General features: G+C 36.7%; 1 protein-coding gene across 1 annotated transcript; it reads right to left on the reverse strand.

The window, feature by feature from the left end:
* Nucleotides 1-211: 211 nt before the first annotated feature.
* Nucleotides 212-22,842, reverse strand: LOC123658406 (solute carrier family 22 member 4-like). The gene is made up of 9 exons (XM_045593833.1): nt 22,835-22,842; nt 22,473-22,761; nt 20,069-20,172; nt 10,088-10,242; nt 6,805-6,973; nt 2,677-2,812; nt 1,625-1,936; nt 963-1,276; nt 212-523 (listed from the first exon to the last, which is right to left on the reverse strand). Exons 1-9 carry the CDS (start codon nt 22,840-22,842, stop codon nt 301-303), a joined length of 1,710 nt encoding a protein of 569 aa, XP_045449789.1. The 3' UTR covers nt 212-300.

Consider the following 22,842-nt stretch of genomic DNA (forward strand, 5'->3'; position numbering starts at 1 on the left):
TTATCGGCTATTGCGTTGATAGTCTCAAATTTGATTATTACAACTAGCCATACACATGTTTACCGTGGTTTTGGTCTAAATATTTTTGTTTATTTTCAATACTTACGTTTCCACAACTCATTCCTAGTGATCGTTTACTGTATGTACATAGTTATACATAGTCTGCAATGCAGGCATTGGTAGGATTCGGGTAAAAGAATAAAGCAACAGAGAAGTAAAAAAGTCGTTGTAATTTGTTGTTAATTATAATTTTAAACATAGCATATTCATGAGATTGTTCAGTTAGTGACAAGTATAAAATTACTTCTTGTGAAGTACATCACTAATATTATTTATAAAACTATGAACTAAACGTCGTATGAGTTGTCTAAATCCAATTTTTTGGGCAGGTAGTCTCTCATTTGAGGTATTGTTGACGGAAGGGTTTTGACCTGTACTACCAAATGAATATACTCTAATCTCTAATTCTTCATGGGATGGCGAATTTGTTTTCTGTGTTGCCCAGCGAAGTGGTTTTGATAGCCTACAATATAAAACGTTAAGTGTTAATAGATAATGCTTTCTATTCTAATTCAATACATTAAATATCTTTATCTCCCCATCTATTTTAAGTTTCAAAACAATTTGATCAGGTGACTTTAGTTTATTAAAAATTTACTGTGACGCTCCGATTAGAATTTTTATTGTTGTTTTGCTCTTATAAATCGTAATACGATATTAATATCCTAAAAATAACCTTCCCAACCCAAAAAAAGAAAACGATTTTTCAAATCGGATCGATTCGGTTTTCTGAGATTCGTACGTTCAAACAAACAAGATCTAGATTTAATAATTTAAGTGGCAGTAGTTGTAGGTTAACATTATAGCTATTGATAGCATGTTGGGTAATTATAATACACGACCACTCAGTAAAACAATTTGAAAAATGGATCAATACTTGTAATTAATTTCATTAATATTACTCTGAAAAGTAATCCATATCTGTTATAACATCTGGCAGCTCTCTTCCATCTACATCTGGAAGCACGTAGCATAGAATTAACAGTCCAATAGCTATTGTAGTTTCTATCAAAATCAAAATAATAGTTTCGAAAGCATGAAACGCTACTATAAGGTAGCAAATTATGCTACCCAACTGTGCACTGGAATGGCAGCATCCAAGTAGCGTACAACGTATATTTATTGCAAGTACTCGCGGTGTTATGTTTAAAATTAAGCCATGAATTATTAAGCCAGTGCCTAAAGATATAGATGTTAAAATATCACACACTGCTTCCTGCAAATACGAAATTCATTGTTAGTTTTTTTTTAACTTATCAAGAGTAAACAGACTAGCAAATTCCATGGAAAAATGATTGTGTATGAGCTATTTTAACGCCTGATGTTTCTTCCATCTTGTTTTTTATACTGCATGTCGGTTTACCTATTTACAAACTTCGTATTTATTGTTTTCTAGATTGTTTAATGATATGTAAATAACGTATAATATAATATATGCTACTAAATACTGATTTTAAGGAGAAAATGACAGAATAAATGATGAATGTTAATGAAATAATGATAATATTGAGATCATGAGATCAAATGTTTTTTGTTAAATAGGTTAAAAAAATTAGATTCTTACATTAACTTGAAACCATTCCATTAAAACTAGTATGATGTTGCATCCACCTAGAAAGCCTATATTTACTATGAGTAAAGATTTTAACGTAATTTTTTTGCACAGACACCAATTAAGCGAAATTAACAAAATAATGATTGTAACCAATTTCGTAAATGTATATTGTTCGTGTTTGGAATAGAATCTGATGTATAAAGAGCTCCAAAGAAAATAGTATAAACTCCAAAATACTAGAATCGATATTGATAGTATTCTTATATTATGCGTGGTTAAAATACCCACGCATGTTTGGCTTTCATCTAAGCAGTTGTACGCCTGCAAAAAGAATATTAATTTATGATATATTATAGTTATAGTTTTCCTGAAGTGAATTATTCCTGAAGTGCATTATTTAAGTAACGAAAAAAAATTACCCTCATGCGCCTAAAGAAGTTTCACTTCAAAAAGCATACATGAATATTAGCTATACATCTTATAATTATATCCCTGAAGATGAATTAATAAGCAACAATAAGGGATCGAAAAGATTTAGCTTAGTTTTAAATATAATGAGCAAATGATTAATCTCTGCCAAAACTTCTCTGCTACGAAAAGACGTTCAGGCGTAAAATTGCGGGAGTAATAATAAGTTATTTTGTTTATATAAATGGTATGATAGGTGATGGTAGCACCATATGTCCATACCGTCAATTAAACTGATCGGCTTTTTCCACAAACTCCATAAATCACAATGTGTGAGCATCATTAAATCAAATTGTTCGATACAATGCTTCAAAATACTGATCTAGGGTTATTTACATTAATCATGAAACAAAAGTATAAAAATATAGTTGAAGTATATTTTAGGAATATTACGGACAAAGATATGTTTATTATAAATAGGTATAGATTCATCATTATAATGTAAGAGGTTTTAATGTCATGCGGCGTTGATAATATTCTGCCCTATCCTTTTGTTAAAGGAGTGTACAAAGGTCAGAGACCCTTATTAAGCTTATCATCTCATGATTTGTTATTTTTAGGTATCGGAAAGTAATTATGACTTACAGACGTACTCTGTGATTAACTGGTCTTATTTTGAAATTGCTGCAAATGTTGATATTATTTACTTTTGCAGCTTTAATTAATATCTCCTCAGCTCGACTGATTTTTCTGTTATAGAGTAACCATTGAGGTGATTCAGGAGTCCACCTATACATGATTTAGATTTTTAATGAAATAATATGTAACTTAGGTAGGTCACAGCAGGATATTTCCAGCTCAAAATCTCGATCAGCCCGACCAGGGAAGCTCAGTCCACCGTCCATCTTACAGAATATCACAACTAAAAATAACACTGCTTGCAAGCAGCGACAAGCAGCATCAAGCAGCTTCGAACTTGTTGTGTTCCTGCGGTGAGTAAGGTGACTAGAACTCCCGGATTGCTTGTCATCAGGTGAGCTGTCACTAGGTCGTCAAACAAAAATCATATACATAATTATGTTTGAATAGAATATGCTCAAAAAGCGCGGTGAGGCGCGAAAGCACGGTGTGCCGGCCGGGTTGTACTGGCTCCCTGGAGCTTTGCTCGGTTGCTGGTGCAATCCGGCAGATCTGATGCATGAGGGCCGGGCTGTGCTGGATCACTAGAGCTTTGCTCGATTGTTGGTGCAGTCCGGCGAATCTGTAGGATAGTTGCTGGGTCGTGCTGGGCTCCCTGGAGCTTTGCTCGGTTATCCGATGCGATCCGGCGTTGGAGGTCGAGCAAGTCTGACCCCCAAAGCCGTTTACCCGGATGTTGGATATCAGGCCTGTCTGGCTTGGAGGTAGGACGCTCCTGGACATGTGTCCCCATTTTACAGATGGTAGACTGGTCCAGTTGAGCGTCCGTTAAGTGGGGTGGTCGGCTGGTGGTCAGGGGATCTTCGGCTGGCTTGAGACACCACGCGTCGTCGGGAGAGGTGGTCTTGTGGGTGCCGCCCCTCTAGGTGCCGGTGCCTGGTGTTCTCATTCGGGCAACCGCCGGAGCGGGGTGGCGTATGCTAACGGGACCCCAACTCGCCCCACTTAGGCGGAGGTCTGCTCACACGTGGATGGTTTTTAGGCAATAATAGTGTCACAAGACTGAGGACTGAGACTGACAAGAGGGTGTCCATGAGGATTATCCCCGCGTAAAAAAAAGGTTTTTACTGATATATAGATTTTTAGTAAATTTTACGCTTCAGCCTATAATATTCCACTACTGGGCATAGGCCCTTTCCCATATATAGGAGAAGGATCAGAGCTTAATCTAAGGTAACATTTAGTCTCTATTTGGCTAGCTTCTTGGGCGTGTAGATAACAAACATTGTAATTTTCGTATTAATGCGTCTGCCTGGAATCGACTTCGGGAACCTTGAAATAGTATAAGCACGTGTTCTTCTATGATGTTAAATGGTTACTTTTTATATTAGAAATCCGGTTAATATTAAGTTCGCCTCTGCGTCGATAGAAAAGTCCGTGAAAGACAGTTTTATTATGTTTACTAGCTGTACCCTGCGCGCGTTGCTGCGTTTTTTATTTATTTTTTGTCGAACCAACTCAGAAACCTTTGTGGGGTCATGCACAACACTTTGATGAAAATCATGACAAGATAAAATGCATAGTTTACGATTCTATAAAGGACATACAGATAAATTTTAATTTTTATATATATAGATACAATAGCTCGGTCGAATAGCAGTAGTCGGTAGACGTTGAATAATGTTTCATGAAACTTACATTATAACATAACACAGACATAGTAAATAATTGAAAGATGAATAATATTGTAACCTCTGAAGTAAAAACATCTGCGTAAACTATAATTGAAGTAAAACTTCTTTACGCACGCTTGACATTACGAAAAGTGTGATCGGGCGAGGCGAACAGAAGTTGAGAGGTAGATATAAGTTAGTGAAGATAGAAAGAGAGAGAATTATGTTTCGTAAGTTTTACTTCAGTCGTGTGGTCTAAAGCAAACTTGTTTAATTTACATTCTTTTATTTATTGGACCATCAACAAGATAACACTTATACATGCGAAAAACACATTTGTTTAAACTATCTAAATGTAAGCTAATTACATGTAGGTAACAATAGTATGAATACGTAGATACGATAATTTAAAAACATTGTTTTAAATTATTATTATAATTTTTCAATTATAATATAAAATATATTATGTATATGTTACAGTCAGAACTCTTAACCAGTCAAAAGTACTATTGACTAGTGAAATCAGTCAAAAGTACTTTTGACTGGACAAGTTGGTCAAAAGTGGTTTTGACTGAAAATTATTGGTTATTAGTACTTTTGACTGCAAATTCGCGGTTAAAAATACTTTTGACTGACGCTCTCCGTCAAAAGTAGTTTTAACTGCAAAAAAGCGTCAGTCAAAAGCACTATTAACTCTTTAGATGTGAATAAATTTAGTCAATGATAAACCATAATAAATTTATGCCCGCGATCTTCTTGCGACTGCATGTCAATCAGATCGACTTGGCAGCGGCTGTTCATTTCAGTGTGCAGGATCGGTTTCTAAACCTGACCCATCCTTTTCTTGCTTTTCTTCCTTTGGCATACTTCGCACATTGATAAATATATATTAATCATTTCTTTTGTAACATTAGCGTACTTTTTTGCCGTTTCATTCTTAAGTCTATCGCGACCACCATGCCCTATAGAAATATGAGCAGCATCAATAATGTCGTAGATTTCCTTAGCCGGCAAAAATATTTGACAGGTTCTGTGTTTGTAACTAATTTTTTTTATACCAAAAACTTCAATGTGTTAAAGCGTTGTAGTCTACTGTACTGTAATGGTGTTTCCTTTTCATTAAATTTCGCGTCTTCCACATCTATTGCAAACTTTTTAAATTTTTCTTTTGTCATCACATTGAAATGACTATCTTTCATATCTTCCATCGCTAAAATTCTTTGCAAAAAGCCTTCTTTCTTTTCGTAGACACTCATTTTTGTTCTAATATCAGCACGTTCTCCACCAATAATGAGTAATATAAAAGTTTATATCTGCGTTTGTCGTTATTTTTATCGACCACCTTAACTTTTTAAGAGTTTTGACTGATACAACCAGTCAAAACCACTCTTGACGGAATCATTTAGTCAAAAGTACTTTTAACCAGCTCCATTGGGCAAAAGTACTTTTAACTGTTATTTTAGTCAAAAGTATTATTGACTAAAGCAAACGGTCAAAAGTACTTCTGACTGATTTTGCTAGTCAATAGTACTTTTGACTGGTTAAGAGTTTTGACTGCAACATATACATATACCTAGCGGCCAATTGAGAAATTAATAATTATAAATGTATACATATTCATTTTTCAATTTAATAATTGTTAATAATATTAAATTGAAAAATGAATATGTTACATATACCTAGCGGCGAAGTGAACACATATGTATACATGATTTTAGAGTACATTATATGCGACTTGGTATATTAATAGAAATAATACGTGTAAAAGTAATGCAGTAAGATAACCGGATTACCGGTTGGCGCATCGATCAATAAAGTGGATTTTACATCAGAGATCGCAAGTTCTATCGCTGTTAATGATTGAGTGACAAGACACTGTATTTAGTTCGTATAATTAACGAATAGCGGGAAGGGATATTTGCAGTGATCTGGTGTTTGCTGTTATTTCTATGTGTATCATAAAAAAGGTAAAAAGTGTATTTCAATAATATCGTAACAAGTGATACATAAAGTTTTTTTTGCTTGTGTTTACAGTGGATTTTATTTTATTTATTATATATTTATTACGTATTTATTAGTTTTTTATGTTTTGTATTTCTTTCATATTATTAATTAGGTTGGAAATAGCTTTTTATTGGTTAGACATTGATTTTTAATGTGAAGTAGTTTTTTTAACTATATGTATACACATGTAATAGACACAAGTATATTTAATTTTACTGAATAAACTATCGTACAATTGGTGCCACTGTAATTCTGACAATAATCTGGCGGCCCTTTAGGCTAGCAAAAATTTTTACCTCAGAAAGATAATCCTAGTAGCTAGTAGCTTGAAGTAATGATTCGTTATTTTGTAGAACATTATAACTTTAATTCTGGCAACGATATAATACGACTCTCATGACCACTATCCATTGTAATAATATTATTTGCCATAATGTAATTGTAAAAATATTGATTACTGATTACCTTAGAAGAATCAGCAGTAAGACATCGAAGATACACGCGACGAAATTATAAGTTTCTAGATTAGGTGCTGTGTTCGCTAAGGGTACTAAACATACGCTCGCTAGCATTCGTGGCGTCGACACGATCATGTTTAATGTGGTTCGCCACGTGCTGCTTGCAATTTCACATACTGAAAGTAATTCCAATTATTTGCGATTCCACCACCGCTTACGTTTTAATACGACTATTACGTTTTTATAAGACATAGCTTGAAGATAAACTTGTGTATATACTATTAATAAATAGCATTTTTTAGGAATAAAAACTTTTTAACGTATCAGTTAGAAATTGAAGTTAGTACCTACGACCATCCTACGACATAAAAGAACACGAAATCTTATAAGTATACCTACTAAGGGCCTATTTCACCGGTTGTGAATAACGCTATTTGACAAATGACGGTAACCAGCAGATTATAGTTTATGAAACATTTCTCTTTCTCCCCATCGAATTTAAGTTTATTAATTGGATATTTCTATTTGCAAATGTGAATCTAAAAATTGTAGTTTATCATGTCCTAATGGAGTTTATCATGGCCTATTGTAGCTCCTGCTGTTAAAGTCATAAGAAACTTACTGGTGAAGCAGGACCTAAGTAAGGATACATTACAATTAAATTTAAAATATCAGCTACAATACTGATAAATTTAAATAAATGTGACAAGTACATATCTTCTTATATATAAAACTCTCGTGTCACACAATATTTGTTAAAATACTCCTCCGAAACGGCTGGACCGATTTTTATGATTTTGCGTGCATGTCGGGTAGGTCTGAGAATCAGCCAACATCTAATTTTCATACACCTAAGTTATAGGGAGGGGGGGATTAAGGGGGTCCATAGCATATATGGCAAAACAACGTTTGCGGGGTCAGCTAGTAATGTATAAATATGTATAAGAGAGTTCAAAGTTCTTCCATTGAGACATTAATTTATGATTAATTAAGTTTAATATAGTGTTGTCACTATCGAGACTGGAAGTTAAACGAAATGTAGAAAATACCCAATTTGTTATATTTCTCATTTATAACTATAGAAAAAATAATAATAATTGTGTTTGCTAGAAAACGAATAAAACAATCTTCAAATACATCGACCAGTAATACATCGTAAGTAGACAAAAAAATTAACAAACGCACTAGTCGTCACTACGATTTTCGAAGGTTCCCCTCGATTTATCTGGGATGCCATAATCATTTCTGATTTCCTTATCCTGGTACCACACTTGAGATATCTCCTTTGCAACAAAAATATATTCAGCAAAATCGGTTCATAAACGACGAAGTTATCCGCGAACACAAAAATATATACATGGTCGAATTGAGAAACCTCATTTTTTCAAATCGGTTAAAAACAATTACACAATATATCAAAGTAAATGTAATAAATATAAATTAATTGAGCTACTATTTGTTTGCTGTGTGGTTACGGCAGTAAGATTATAGCCACCCCTTCTCTTCCCGTGGGTGTCGTAAGAGGCGACTAAGGGATAACACAGTTCCACTACCACCTTGGAACTTAAAAAGCCGACCGGTGGCGGGATAATCATCCAACTGCTGGCTTTGAAATACACAGACCGAAGACGGGCAGCAGCGTTTTCGGTGCGACAAAGCCAGACCTGCGGTCACCAACCCGCCTGCCCAGCGTGGTGACTAGGGCAAAACACATGAGTTCACGCCATTTTTGGCGCAAGCTTGTGGAGGCCTATGTCCAGCAGTGGACTGCAATAGGCTGAAATGATGATGATGATGATTGTTTTCGAAGTAAAAATCCTTAGAATCGTTGTGAATTTGTAACTCGATGCAACGAAAAGGCGTCACGTTTAAGAAACAAACACATTCATGTATAGGAGAGAATGAGAAAGAACACATTACTGCTTAAAACGCGTAAGCGACGTGTTTTGCATGACGTTTACCACCTTTTTCACGAGACTCTGGATCATTGAATCAAAACTTCTTTACGCACGCTTGAGTTGGGGAGTAAGCTAGTGAAGGCGTGACAAGAGCTTTACGAAAATTGCAATCGGGTGAGGCAAACGGAAGTTGAGTTGATTCACAAGATTTAGCTTTCACAGGAAAATCCAGAGACAGGCCAGGAAAACCGTACACCAAAATTCTATTTTCTTATTCTTTCTAGATAATTCTCTAATTAATTATTATCGATATTATTATATATGTATTGGAAAATATCATATAAATTTAATAGGTGACAAAGATATGATAATTTATGCGTTATAAAGTATATCAAAAATGTGATAAGAAGACAGTGATACTATATAAGGATTATAAGTGAAGTATTTATCATTATTAATGAAGTATCATTAATGCATTACATATTAGATGTTGACCTTAGTCGGTCATGTTAAAAAATTAAAAAAAAACGAGCTTGAATTTTTTTGCATAACTATTTTACATTTAATATTATAGATAAATTTAATTTAGTTATGCGAAGTCGCTGATCGGATTTAAGCAAGTAAATTATTAGGTTAGGTTAGGTAGAGAAGCTATTTATATTAAAGAACTAGCTGTTGCCCACGGCTTCGATCGCGTAAAATTTGATAATATTAAAATTTGATTGAGTTTTTAATTAACCTTAATACCTAACTAAGTCCTTAAACTAATGTAAGTATAGCTAAGTAATTTTGAGTCGGCACCAAAAAATCAATAGGTATATAGTTTAGTTAAAAACAGATACCAATTGGTACCCAATCTATAAATAATATAAAATTGAAGTATCCCCCTGTGATTTCAAAATAACGGTGTTTACTCATTAGCACATAGTGAGTTATTTACACGATACTAAAAAAGCTAGTCATGCTTTGGGCATTGAATGTGATGTTTGGTACAGATAAGAATCAATAAAACTATATACAGAATAATTTTCTCAATAGAATCTGTAACTGGTTGACCTATGTGGTTAATGAGGGGTTCCTTCTACAAGCTAGAAACTCTCAAATCTAATTAAAATTTTGTCTTTTGTTCAAGGAAACCTTTGACGTTTTATAGCCTTATCTTCACTTTATTTAACATGTACATATATGCGTTACATAATATTTTAAATTTTAGCATTGAAAAAAGATAAGTTATCGTGATGCTCTTTCAATGTTATTTTACTATATAGGTATCTTAAATTTATTATAATAATAATAAATAAAGAGGTTAATAAGCAGTTTTAAATGTCCAAATAGATAAGTATCGTTTATATGTAGATACGTTTGTTATTAAAAATATGTATATATATTTACCTAGCACGAGGCCCATATAGATGTTAGCACTTGCAAATAGTGATCTTAAGAAAATCAACAAATTAAACCAGCTTTCTGTGTCACAAAATGTTAGTATGAGCCGAAATCCAAGTTCTGCGATGATATCTATTGTCATTGCTCGTTTTCTTCCGAAACTGAAAATTAATCGTCTACGTTTTTTTAAATGTTTAAGCAATTTTATCAAATAATAATCATGTTTTAAGTCATAATATAGTCCGTTCAAAATACAGAGATGATTTTTGGTAGAGACCATGGGTGCACCAGTAGGAATAAAATGGCAAGAGTCTACATCAATCCCATGTGTTCTAAAATGTCATTCAAGGTCAAAAGTCAAAATTTCCAGTTTTTAAAAAAGAATCAAAAATGTGTTTAATTCGTTTGTACATACAGTCCGTTGATAATTATTGCAACATAAGATATATATTTCTGTAAAAATTTGCACTCATTAAAGACTTTTAAGCCTTGTGTCATTTAGAGAGGATTTATTTTATCATTAAATAAAATATAATAAAATATCGTACCTATAATCAAAATGTACTTTCACACTAAAGTAAATGAAAATAAATCTTTTTTATATTAGATAAACTTTCACGACCACGTCTGATATGATAATTTTATCCTAATGTAGCCATAATAGGTACATGCAATTAATTAGTCTTTAGGCAGAATTATTTGATTTTATTACTTACTATGTGGATTAAAAAAGGGTTTTTCGGTCACCTTTTATTTAGAAAATATTACGAGAGTATAACTTCAAATATTATTATAGGATATGACACGCTATGAAATTAATAGTCATTAAAAATATGGCACAATAAACATTTATAAAAAGTGTCTTTTACCACCATTGCTCGACATGGAGGATGACAATACCGGTCAGACTTTTAGCAACATAAATCGCATACGTAACCTTTGGGTAATTCACAACCCGAGCACTCAGCATGAACCCAAAGCCCACATTGAACACACCTGTAGCAAAGCTCATTATTATGGCTATAATCGTTGGATAGCATACACTTATTTTGAAGATCTTCGATGTCGATATCATTGTCGTCATCATGTACGTTTCTCGTGTCAATTTCGGAGTCCAACGAACTTTCATTATTATTTTCTTGAAGAACTCTCTTTTTATCTTTAATACCGAAGTTTAGCTGGTATTCTCTCTCTGCCGTATTTTTTCCAAAATTTCTTTTAACACCTCTTATTTTATTTTTCTTCTTTTCTCTTATTGCTATTCTGTTTTATTTCTTTTAAAACTTTTTTACTAGGAGTGCTAGTGAGGACTGTTTGTGCATGCTGTTTTCCAAAAGCTTCCAGAACTTTCTTATTATTCGCGAGTTTCTTCGAAACTGATAAGAGATTTTTGGCAGTTACTCCAAAAGTTGTGGGAAAAAAATAGAAACGTCTAAAGGCTGAATTCTGTGAAATCCGTATGGGGGAAATGATAATATTACTATTTTGGTTACTGTGTTGGTTTTGCAAAATTCAAGTCAAAGAGATATGACTGCCGTGATTATCACTACATAGTATAAAACAAAGTCGCTTTCTCTGTCTCTATGTGCCTATGTCTCTATGTATGCTTAAATCTTTAAAACTACGCAACGGATATAACATCCATTAAATAGTGGAGAAATACTGTTATTTTTGAGGTTTCTAATGTGATGTCGTAAATAATTACATTTTTTCCACTTACATTGCAAATTCAGCCTGAACTCTACGAGATTGATCAAAATAATGTACGAAGTATTGTACACATTGAAAAGGTCTACAGAAAACTCCGATATGGTATATGTCTATCTCGGATATCCCACAATAACATTTTTTTGTCATTTACTTTTTACGACAAATAATGGCTAATTTTCAAAGCGATTTTAACCAATACAGAATTAATCCTTATCTAATTAAATACCTTAAATACATTGTTGATTTAATATAGGTCTATATGGCCCTTTACAGCATATGATTTAAATGAATATTTTCGAAGATATTACAGATTTGTAAATTGCGGTACGTAGCGTTTGCGGCGGTTCTGGCCGGCTTTTATTCTAAAGTAAACGCGTGCGGGCCACGGGCAGTAATAAATAAATCAAAACTACTGGATCGATTTTAATCATTTTTTCAGTGAATGACATAGACTATAACTATATTTTATACCCGTGCGAAGCCAGAGCGGGTCGCTAGTTTAAGATAAGCAGTATGGGTTCGTTCTGTGACGGTTTAGTAAAATTAGCGAAATGTTTTAATCAGTCTACAAACAACTCTTCATTTATCCATCTGTTTTTGGATCGGTTCCGGTGGACACGTGGTGCTATATAAAGGTTGAGCACCGGTACATAGCATCACGTGGACCATCGTTTTCTAGTGCTGCTGAATGTCTCCGGTGGGACGATATCAACATTGGTGGAAGGTAAATAGAAGGACCAGTAGGACTTACTGCTCATATAGCCGTTACATTTTCTCCTTTTTCCCCAGACTTTTTTACCTTTCCCAGTTACAGCTTTACCTGGGTCTTGTATTGAGGAGATTCCGGTTTCATCCGCATCGTAGATATATTTTAGTAAAAAATTATATTTTTCCAATAACTATCAAGCAGTTTAAAAATAAACCTTTATCCTTGTTAAAAGCATTTGCTCAATTTAAGCTTATGCGTTCAACTTTACGGATAGACAATTTTTTTTCCATAAAACTCATTATATCTTTTCCGGCCAAGGCAAGATTTTTATTAAAGTTGTGCGTCAAATTATTTTTATTAGCTTAATCGTAAGCCATCATCAATATTGTTAAGGACACACAAAGAAACTAGCGCCATCTAGCGGCAACCATTGAAACCACGCAAATACAGAGACCGCATGAAACTCTACTCAATACTAGATGGCGTTAGAGGAACTACTGTGGAACTATGTAGAAGTATAGTCTCGAACACCGGGTACATGCGCGAACTTTCCAGAATGGTCTGGGCCTCGTGTCGGCCGATATAAATAGCCGCAGGTAGGCGAGCGAGTACAGTTCAGTTTGAGCGATCTTCGAGGCGACTTCAAGAGTGAAAACTAGTGATCAAGAGTGGTACCAGCGATACCTACGACATTGGCTACGACTGAGGACATTGTGAGTGCTTAGTGTTTGAACTTAGTGCTTAGTGTTTAAACCTAGTGCTTTGTGTTGGACCTAGTGTTAGTGAATAAAGTCTTGAAAAGAGTCAGCAGGTCTTTCTCTCCAAATCCTTCGAACCCTAACACGTAACAACTGGTGTCAGAAGTGGGATTTGGAGATGCCATTGACTCCGAGAGAAGACTTCAAGGACTTCAAGGGCGTCAGGACAAGGGCACAACGAGCTGCCGAGGACCAAGCCCCGCCCACTGACCCGCCTATCATGCCCCGCCCACTGACCACGCCCACCAGGCCCCGCCCACTGGGGCCCAGGCCCCACCCACTCGGGCTCAGGCCCCGCCCACTCGGGCTCAGGCCCCGCCCACTCGGGCTCAGGCCCCGCCCACTCGGGCTCAGGCCCCGCCCACTCGGGCTCAGGCCCCGCCCACTCGGGCTCAGGCCCCGCCCACTCGGGCTCAGGCCCCGCCCACCGGACCCGCCCACCTTACCACGCCCACCAGCGACACCGTAGCTTCTACAGACTCTCAAGTGGCTCTTCAATTAGCAAGTTTAATTAAATTAATGGAGCTGCAAAGGGCTGAAATTCGTGCTTTGCAAGAATCACAAGAGCAGCAAAGGGTTGAAATTCGTAGTGCTTTGCAAGAATCACAAGAGCAAACAAGTTTCAAATTGCAAGAATTACAAGAGCAAACAAGTTTCAAATTGCAAGAATCACAAGAGCAACAAAAAGAGCTCCAAGAAAAAACACTTTGGGCTATAAAAGATGTTAGTGACGCGGTGACTAAGCTTCGAAAAGATGTCGACGTAGTGGAAGAACGAGTTACCGGGTTAGGATTGGATGTTGAAAATGTGAAAACCGGCCTCACTGAACTACAGAAGAAAGTAGTGCGCCTTGAAACCACGGGAGTCGCGATGTCTAGTGGAAGTACCGGAGTGGCGCAAGGACCAAGAGTGAAAGTGCCTCCCTACGACGGCACTACTTCGTGGAACGCTTATCGTCGACAATTTCAGACTGTGGCCACTGCCAACGGATGGACGGAAGAACAATGCCTGACCTCTCTCACTGTTGCGCTCAGAGGGCAAGCTTTGTCGGTTTTGGAAGCACTGCCACATACAGGAAACGGGTTCCAAGACTTGATGGAGGCACTTGAATCCCGATACGGGGATCGACATCTGGAGCACGTGTTCCGTGCCCAACTGCGTGACAGAGTTCAACGCCCAGGAGAAGGACTACAACAATGGGCGTTGGAAATCGAAAAACTCGTCAGGAAGTCATACCCAGGAGCCGACACCAAGATGGTAAACACGAATATTGTTCAAGCATTTGTCGATGGAATCAAAGACCTGGAGGTCAGAGCTGCAGTGAGGCTTCGTCACCACACCTCGTTAAAGGAAGCATTGGCGCATGCTTTGGAGGTCGAGGCTGTTCGCCATGACATACGGCAGACCCATAAGATCCGCGAGGTCTCTGAGGAAGTCAAAGTAGTTAAGGCTCCTACGAAGAAAAGTTCTGGAGTCATGTGCTACAAGTGCGGCGAGAGGGGCCATCTTCAGCTCAACTGTCCGCAAAAGAAGACCCAGATAGCAAGGATGAAAAGGATCGAGGAACAAATAGAGGAGCTGAAGAAGCAAAGGGCTTCGCCTCCTGCCCGGGATCAGGAGTATGACTTCAAGACGAAACACCGCAGCGGAAAGTTGCATGAGAATGCCGACGCACTCTCACGAAGGCAGTGTTCGGAAGTCTGCAAACATTGTGTTAAGCAGGAATCTAATGAAGTTACATTAAAGCTAACAAGAACAAGTCCTTTGGGTATCTGGGAGAGTGATGCTATGAGGGAAGCTCAAGAAAAAGATGACGACCTTCGGCACATCATCAGATGGAAGAAACGGGGTGACGTAAAACCAATCTGGAGTGAGGTTGCACCCACTGGCGCTGTCACTAAGGCGTACTGGGCTCAATGGGACAGTCTGATACTTCAAAACGGAATACTCTACCGGAAATGGGAGAAGACTAACGGCAGAGAGTTCCACCTTCAGATAATTGTCCCAAGAACGAGAGTACCAGATGTTCTCCGTGAAATACATGATGGCGTATCAGGAGGTCATCTAGGTGTCAAGAGGACGTTAACAAAAGTGCGAGAACGATTCTACTGGTTGCATTGTCGAGATGATGTACAGGATAGGTGCCGCAAATGTACTACTTGCGCTGCTGTAAAAGGACCACAGACCAGGAGCCGTGGGAATCTGCGGTTGTATAACGTCGGTGCACCGTGGGAACGAATTGCAGTTGATGTAGCGGGGCCATTTCCTGTAACGGAATCAGGAAACAAGTATTTTATGGTCGTCATGGACTACTTCACCAAATATCCTGTAGTGTTCGCCATACCAAATCAAGAAGCTACAACAGTCGCTTCTAAGTTAGTCGAAGAAGTGATATGTCTCTTTGGTGTGCCTCTAGAAATCCATTCTGATCAGGGCAGGAACTTCGAATTGCAAGTATTCCAGGAAGTGTGCAGAATTTTGGGCATGAATAAGACGAGGACCACTGCGTACCATCCACAGTCTGATGGAATGGTTGAGAGATTTAACCAGACCCTTGAGAGGCATTTGGCGAAATTGTTAGACGAAAAACAAAAGGATTGGGACAAGTATATACCACTCTTCCTTCTGTTGTACCGAACCGCCGTGCATGAGAGCATAAAAGCTACCCCGGCGTATGTCAATTACGTCTACCGTTTACGTTTACCGTTACGAATTACGAATACCAGTAGACCTATTGACTGGAGGGTCACCGGAGGGACCAAATACCGTACAAGACTATGTCAGCGATTTGAGGGAAAAATTGCACTATATACACGCCTTGGTTCGGGAAAATGGGTTACATTCAAGCGAGAACATGAAAACCAGATACGACCGGAAATCGAACACGAGCGGCTTCAAGGAAGGGTCACTGGTGCCCCAACCCGCCGGAAAGGGAAATCGCCAAAGTTGCAGACCAAGTGGGACGGTCCATACAAAGTGGTTACCCGACTGAATGATGTGACTTACAGGATTCAAAAGCAACCAAGAGGGACATTCAAAGTGGTACACATAGACCGTCTGGCGCGTTACCATGGCAGTAACAACGATGCTCGGGACGAGCATCTCTAAGAGGGGAGTAGTGTTAAGGACACACAAAGAAACTAGCGCCATCTAGCGGCAACCATTGAAACCACGCAAATACAGAGACCGTATGAAACTCTACTCAATACTAGATGGCGTTAGAGGAACTACTGTGGAACTATGTAGAAGTATAGTCTCGAACACCGGGTACATGCGCGAACTTTCCAGAATGGTCTGGGCCTCGTGTCGGCCGATATAAATAGCCGCAGGTAGGCGAGCGAGTACAGTTCAGTTTGAGCGATCTTCGAGGCGACTTCAAGAGTGAAAACTAGTGATCAAGAGTGGTACCAGCGATACCTACGACATTGGCTACGACTGAGGACATTGTGAGTGCTTAGTGTTTGAACCTAGTGCTTTGTGTTGGACCTAGTGTTAGTGAATAAAGTCTTGAAAAGAGTCAGCAGGTCTTTCTCTCCAAATCCTTCGAACCCTAACACGTAACAATATTACTTGGTCTGCTGTTTCTGCTTCTTGTTTCTTTGTAAAGATTGGATTTTTTCTTAAAAATTGTGATTCAGTGATATGAATGGTGATTCAGAGTTCTTTTTATTTTCGGTCATTCTTGGAGGGTTGAAAATCATCTCATTTTCGACCCTCAAAAACCAGAAGAACGCATTGCTTCTGTTATTGGTTGCGATGGTTGATTGCCTCAGCGATAGGTTTCAATGCCCTGTAATATCGTCTAGGCTCCAATTCATCTTCAATCCTTGCTTCCTGTTCCGAGGCACCCTAAAACTTAAAATAATATAAATATCTGTTCTTTTGCATTGTTAAACTTGCTTGAACTGATTAGTTGTTGTTTGAAGAAAAAGATTTGGAAATAAATGAAAGATGTAGACTAAATTATTCTGTATTGCAAAGATTACAATAATTTGCAAACACTTCGCACGACGAGAAGAAAAATGGGAAAAGAGAGTTATAATGTCAAAATCACTGCCTTTTATAGTGAACGTTCTGTCACACCACTGTATTGTCTATGGCACTCACAGTTTATATAAACACTTCACATCGATGACCGACGAATAAGGTACGGACTACACAATGTGAACCGTTGCAAAGTTGCCACTCAATAAAAATGTGAGACGTTCCTTAACAATATCTGTTCACGGTGAACGAATGCTCTATTGATTATTTCAAATTTCGATTTTACAGGTGCTGGTTCGTGTCTAAGACCGCTATTAAAAATTATTACAACTCTTCTTGCTTTATTCTTGTCGTTCGAATCCCATTCTACTTTGTCGACAATGCCTATAGCACCATTGACAAGACACAAAGAAACGTCTACATTTCGTTTAAGCATTACTTTCACTCTTTTTTTAATAACTATAGTTTTTTCTAAGCCTGCTGTCATAGAAGCATCCTCCTCATACTTTTCAATGGACTCGCGAGCTATTTTTACAAGATATCGGAGACAATCGACACTATCTGTGGCTTTACGAGTAATGTAATTTCCGGATAAGGAATAGCTTGCAACATGACATCATTTAGTTGCTGAGCCATATTTCTAGTCGGTAACAAACAAACTGAAACTAATAACCGATTTTTTTATGTATTTTATTATTATTATTTATAACAAGGAGAAACAAGGAGTCCCTATATCAATTATCAGACCTCTAGCATCAAAATTTGCGGAAGTCTCATACAAACTTCCACCCCCTAGTTTAAAGGGTTGGGGGGTAAAAGTTCCAAGTTTTAGATTTTTTTTGTTGTTTGTGTACTAATACTAGCTTACATACCAAATTTTTGCTTTCTGGGACTTCAGGAAGTACTCTAAGAATTTTGATGATCATCAGTGAGTAACGAAATCGGGGTTTTTTAGATATCAATAAAATCTAAAGTATAAGAGATATGAAATTGAAACTTTATATGTTTAATAAGTCCACTATTGACATTATATCCCGAGAATTTTGTTTATCTGGTATAATCCAAACCCAAGTTATGACGGTTCAAAAAAACGACGAAGCGCTTCGAGAAAAGATAGGTAGTGCTTTTCGTTTTTTTTTTGCTCGTTTTGACGGGGGCACTACCGTGTCCCCAGATTATAAAGTAATGGCGAACATCTTCTAGGTTATCGAATTTGCCTTCTGGAAAGTGAACCTAGTTTTAATGAGTACTGCAGGAATCCAGTTGATTAGTGTAAAAAGTAGATATTTGGCATTGCTTATAATGTCTGCGTGTATATGTTTTCATTGCAAGGTCCTTCTTAAATTCCTTTTAAGATTCTTTATCGTTTTAGAACTGTGACTTTAATTTTGTCACCCATATATATATTCAATCTTCTGTCTGGTTTTCACTGGTAATATTCAAATTAGAATATAATAATAACATGTTAATGACGATAACGCAAAGGTTAGCTGCATATCTAGTCTTTAAAAAAATTTAAGTTATAACTTTTCCCTTCCAGGTTTATGCTGGCTTCAGCATTTTCATAGTTATTTCTTCTTTGCATTAATTATATCTAATAAAATAAATTATTGCAAATTTAATTGAATTCGGTTAGTCTAATATTTTCCGTGTAACTCATTAAAAAAAAACATGATATTTCTCTATTCGTCAAAAATTGCCAATGTGAGAAATAAAAACATTATAAGGATATTATAATAAAGTTAAGTTTTACTATTATTTATTCACCTAATCTAGTCAGATGTTTACACAAGTAGGTCGGTAAACAAGAGTACGGCTAACCTCATGGATGTATAGAGCCTGCAACGGCAGAAACATCGCAAGCGCGTTACCGACGCTACTCCCAATCCCCCAGGAGATCTGGTCACCTTGCTCACCACAAGAACACAACAAATTTGAAGCTACTTGAAGCAGTATTATTTAACTATGATTTTCTGTAAGGTCGAGTCACTTCCCCGATCGGTTGCATCAGATTTCGAGCAGGATATTTCCTGCTGTGCCCTAACTCAGTTAGTAGTCTGTAAAACATTGGAAATATTCCCGAGCTTAGTCTTTTTTTATACACTTGTTTATACAAGTTATTCTTAGCAGTACCAGTTTGGAAATGCAACGAACATGGAACTTGAGACCATTGAGCGCATACCCATAAACGTCTAGATTCCATGTTGTTACTGTTGCACACGCACACTATTGTAAAATCTTGTACGCGCAAGAGTGACACTTGTGAGCATTGTATATGTATAGATAAGGTAGGTATTTATGCATATTAGTTAATTTCTACACTATATTGCAGGAAAATAATTCTATATCGTATTATTTTATAATTGACACCGCTCTGGTGTAGTAGTGCGTGTAAGTTAACGCCATTTAAATAAAAAAAATATATGTGTCATCTGTTTCTAACGTAGGCAGTGTCTGCGTTTTATGTAAAACTCAACTGAGACACATATCTACGTTTTCTTAAATAAATTATATATACATAACATTTGTAAATTTCACACCTAGATAGGGACGGAAATCGAATTCATAACCCTAAAGCGTAAAGCACAGTCATTTGCGTTAACAGGCTGATGAAAACGAATTAACAAAATTACAAGTTGTTCGGTGTAGAAGACAAATTATAAGAGTCACTTGGACTCTCATTTTTTATGACAAATCACACAAACTGCGTAGTAGTTTAGTAAAAACAGTAAGTTTATCAGTAGGTTCTATGTAACAGTTACAACAAATTGAATTACAAATTGCTAATTTTAACAAAATATTCAATATATATATTTATTGACTTACTTATCGGATATAAGGCCAAAAATTATACAGCCAAATATAAGGCCCAGTCTACATATAATTGTTGTTGATAAAAGTTTGATCCTTTGGTCGCAGAAGATGAACCACTGTTTGAAAGAAAAAATTTATAACAATTTTTTATTTTTAAATTCAAAACGTATAAAATAAAAAACCAAAAATTGCCAAATATAAATTGTGTTTGCTCGCAAACGAAAAAAAACCGACTTCAATTACATCGACTAGTAATACAGCGTAGATCGACGAAAAATAGTTAAGTAACTACGCGTTATCAGAGATTACTCAAAAAGTAGTTATCAGATCTCGATAAAATTTAAATGTGACCACATGATAAATATCAGCTTTCGATAAAATTAAAATTTATCAAAATCGGTACACCTAGAAAAAGTTATTGCGGATTTTCGAGAGTTTCCCTCGATTTCTCTAGGATCGTATCATCAGATCCTGGTTTCCTTACCATGGTACTAAACTAAGGATATCTTCTTTCCATCAAAAAAAGAATTATTAAAATCGGTACATCCAGTAGAAAGTTATGCGGTATAATACAACGTAGGTCGACGAAAAAAGCGTCAAGTAAAAACGCATTATTAGATATAACTCGAAAAGTAATTGTTAGATCTCAAATAAATTTAAATGGGACCAATTCCACCACACACCACCTTTCGATTAGAAAAAAAAGTCGAAATCGGTCCACCCGGTCAAAAGTTCTGATGTAACATACATAAAGAAAAAAAAATACAGTCGAATTGAGAACCTCCTCCTTTTTTGGAAGTCGGTTAAAAATAGTTTATATATTGACTATTACTTGACGACGCATTGACGCAGCGGTCACAGCACTGGTTGTTGCGCTGGCGGTTGCGGGTTCGATCCCCTCTCACGACAGAGTATATAACGAGTTTTACATTACACGACAGTGAAAACTATCTTAAGTTGTGACATTAATAACTTTTAATAATATTTATCTACACAAACTTATCGGTTAGTTGAAAAAAGAGATGCTACAATTTCATAATGAAATATGACATGTGCTTTAGACCACACGACTGAAGTAAAAGTTCTTTAGTTTCAACTAACTTACATCTCCCTCTCAACTTCCGTTCGCATCGCCCGATCACACTTTTCTTAACGCTCTCATCACGCGTTCACTAGCTTACCCCCCAAGTCAAAAAATTTTACTTCAAAAAGTATGTGCATTAGCTCCGAGACGCGATTGGCCTTAACTCTTTAAAAACGATTGACGTGATATTTCAAAATTAAATAGTTCTATTAAATGAATGAAAATATAATTAATTGAAGTAATAAAAATTCTGTAGTCAAAACGCAAATTACGTTTACTATTCCTATCGTTACATTCAATGCTAGTGCTAACAGCTAAAAGCGCTGTAAAGCCTCTCTCTCAGCGTGAAAAAAAGTATAGGAGTGAAATCGTGTGCAACTAATGAGCTGCGCACATACTCTATTTAACCGATTTCAAAAAAGGAGGAGGTTACTCAATTCGACCGTATATATATATATTTAATGTGTGTTCGGCGATAACTCCGTCGTTTCCCAGAGATGGGTGGGTGGTGGGATCCCAGATAAATCGAGGGAAACTCTCGAAAATCCGCATAACTTTTTACTAGGTGTACCGATTTTAATGATTTTTAATTTAATCGAAAGCCGATGTTTATCATGTGGTCACATTTAAATTTTATCGAGATCTGATTACAACTTTTGGAGTAATCTTTGATAATGCGTATTTACGTGACTATTTTTTCGTCTACCTACGTTGTATTACTTGTCGATATAATTGAAGTCGGTTTTTCTTCGTTTGCCTGCAAACAATTATTTTCATTAAAATTTGGGTGTAGTTTTTATGGCTTATTTACAGTATTACATTACGTATTTATTTATTTTATAACTCATTCCGTTGTAGTTCAATGCTGCGAGCGGTATATCGATATTTAAATGAAGTGTGATCTTTTGAAGATCTTTGTACTTCTTTTTAGGTTATCGCTGCAACTATTTCATCATTACAGCCTATACAGTCCACTGCTGGACATAGGCCTCCACAAGTTTACGCCAAAAATAACGTGAACTTATGTGTTTTGCCCATAGTCACCACGCTGGGCAGGCGGGTTAGTGACCGCAGCAGGCTTTGTCGCACCGAAGACGCTGCTGCCCGTTTTCGGCCTGTGTATTTCAAAGCCAGCAGTTGGATGGTTATCCCGCCACCGGTCGGCTTTTTAAGTTCCAAGGTGGTAGTGAAACTGTGATATCCCTTAGTCGCCTCTTACGACACCCACGGGAAGAGAGGGGGTGGCTAAATTCTTTAGTACCGTAGCCACACAGTACTGCAACTATTTAGAATTATATAATTAATAAAAAGTATATTGAAAACATTTGTCACCGTTTTTTTTATCCATATTGCCCACACGAATCTGACATTCCACTTACTGCACTTAATTTCCTTCGTATCATTTAAAACAGTGAATGTGCATAAACTAGAATTCGATATTGAAAACGTGTCTGGAAGGTCGCAATACACGTCCGTTGAAGGTTCTAGTAGTAGCATGTCCTCATATTCATTTATTATTGAAGGTGTCATAAGTGCCGCAGACACCAATGTCACAAGCCACTGCCAGCACCCAATGTGTCCCAAAACCTCCGTTGTAACATCTTCATGAACTGTTCCAATTCTAAAAGGACAAAACGTAATCTTTAGCAGAAGTTTATTAAATGTCTACAGAAGAATGAAAGTATAATAATTACATTGACAT

This window comes from Melitaea cinxia, chromosome 12, assembly GCF_905220565.1.
Source record: "Melitaea cinxia chromosome 12, ilMelCinx1.1, whole genome shotgun sequence".
Taxonomy (NCBI): Eukaryota; Metazoa; Arthropoda; class Insecta; order Lepidoptera; family Nymphalidae; genus Melitaea; species Melitaea cinxia.

What these genes read in the sequence shown, in the direction of transcription:
- LOC123658406 (XM_045593833.1), bottom strand. An exon ending in TGGAATGGTTTCAAGTTAAT is followed by an intron (nt 1,277 to 1,624) that starts GTAAGAATCTAA and finishes TCGTATTTGCAG; the next exon opens with GAAGCAGTGTGTGATATTTT. An exon ending in GATATGGATTACTTTTCAGA is followed by an intron (nt 524 to 962) that starts GTAATATTAATG and finishes TTTATATTGTAG; the next exon opens with GCTATCAAAACCACTTCGCT.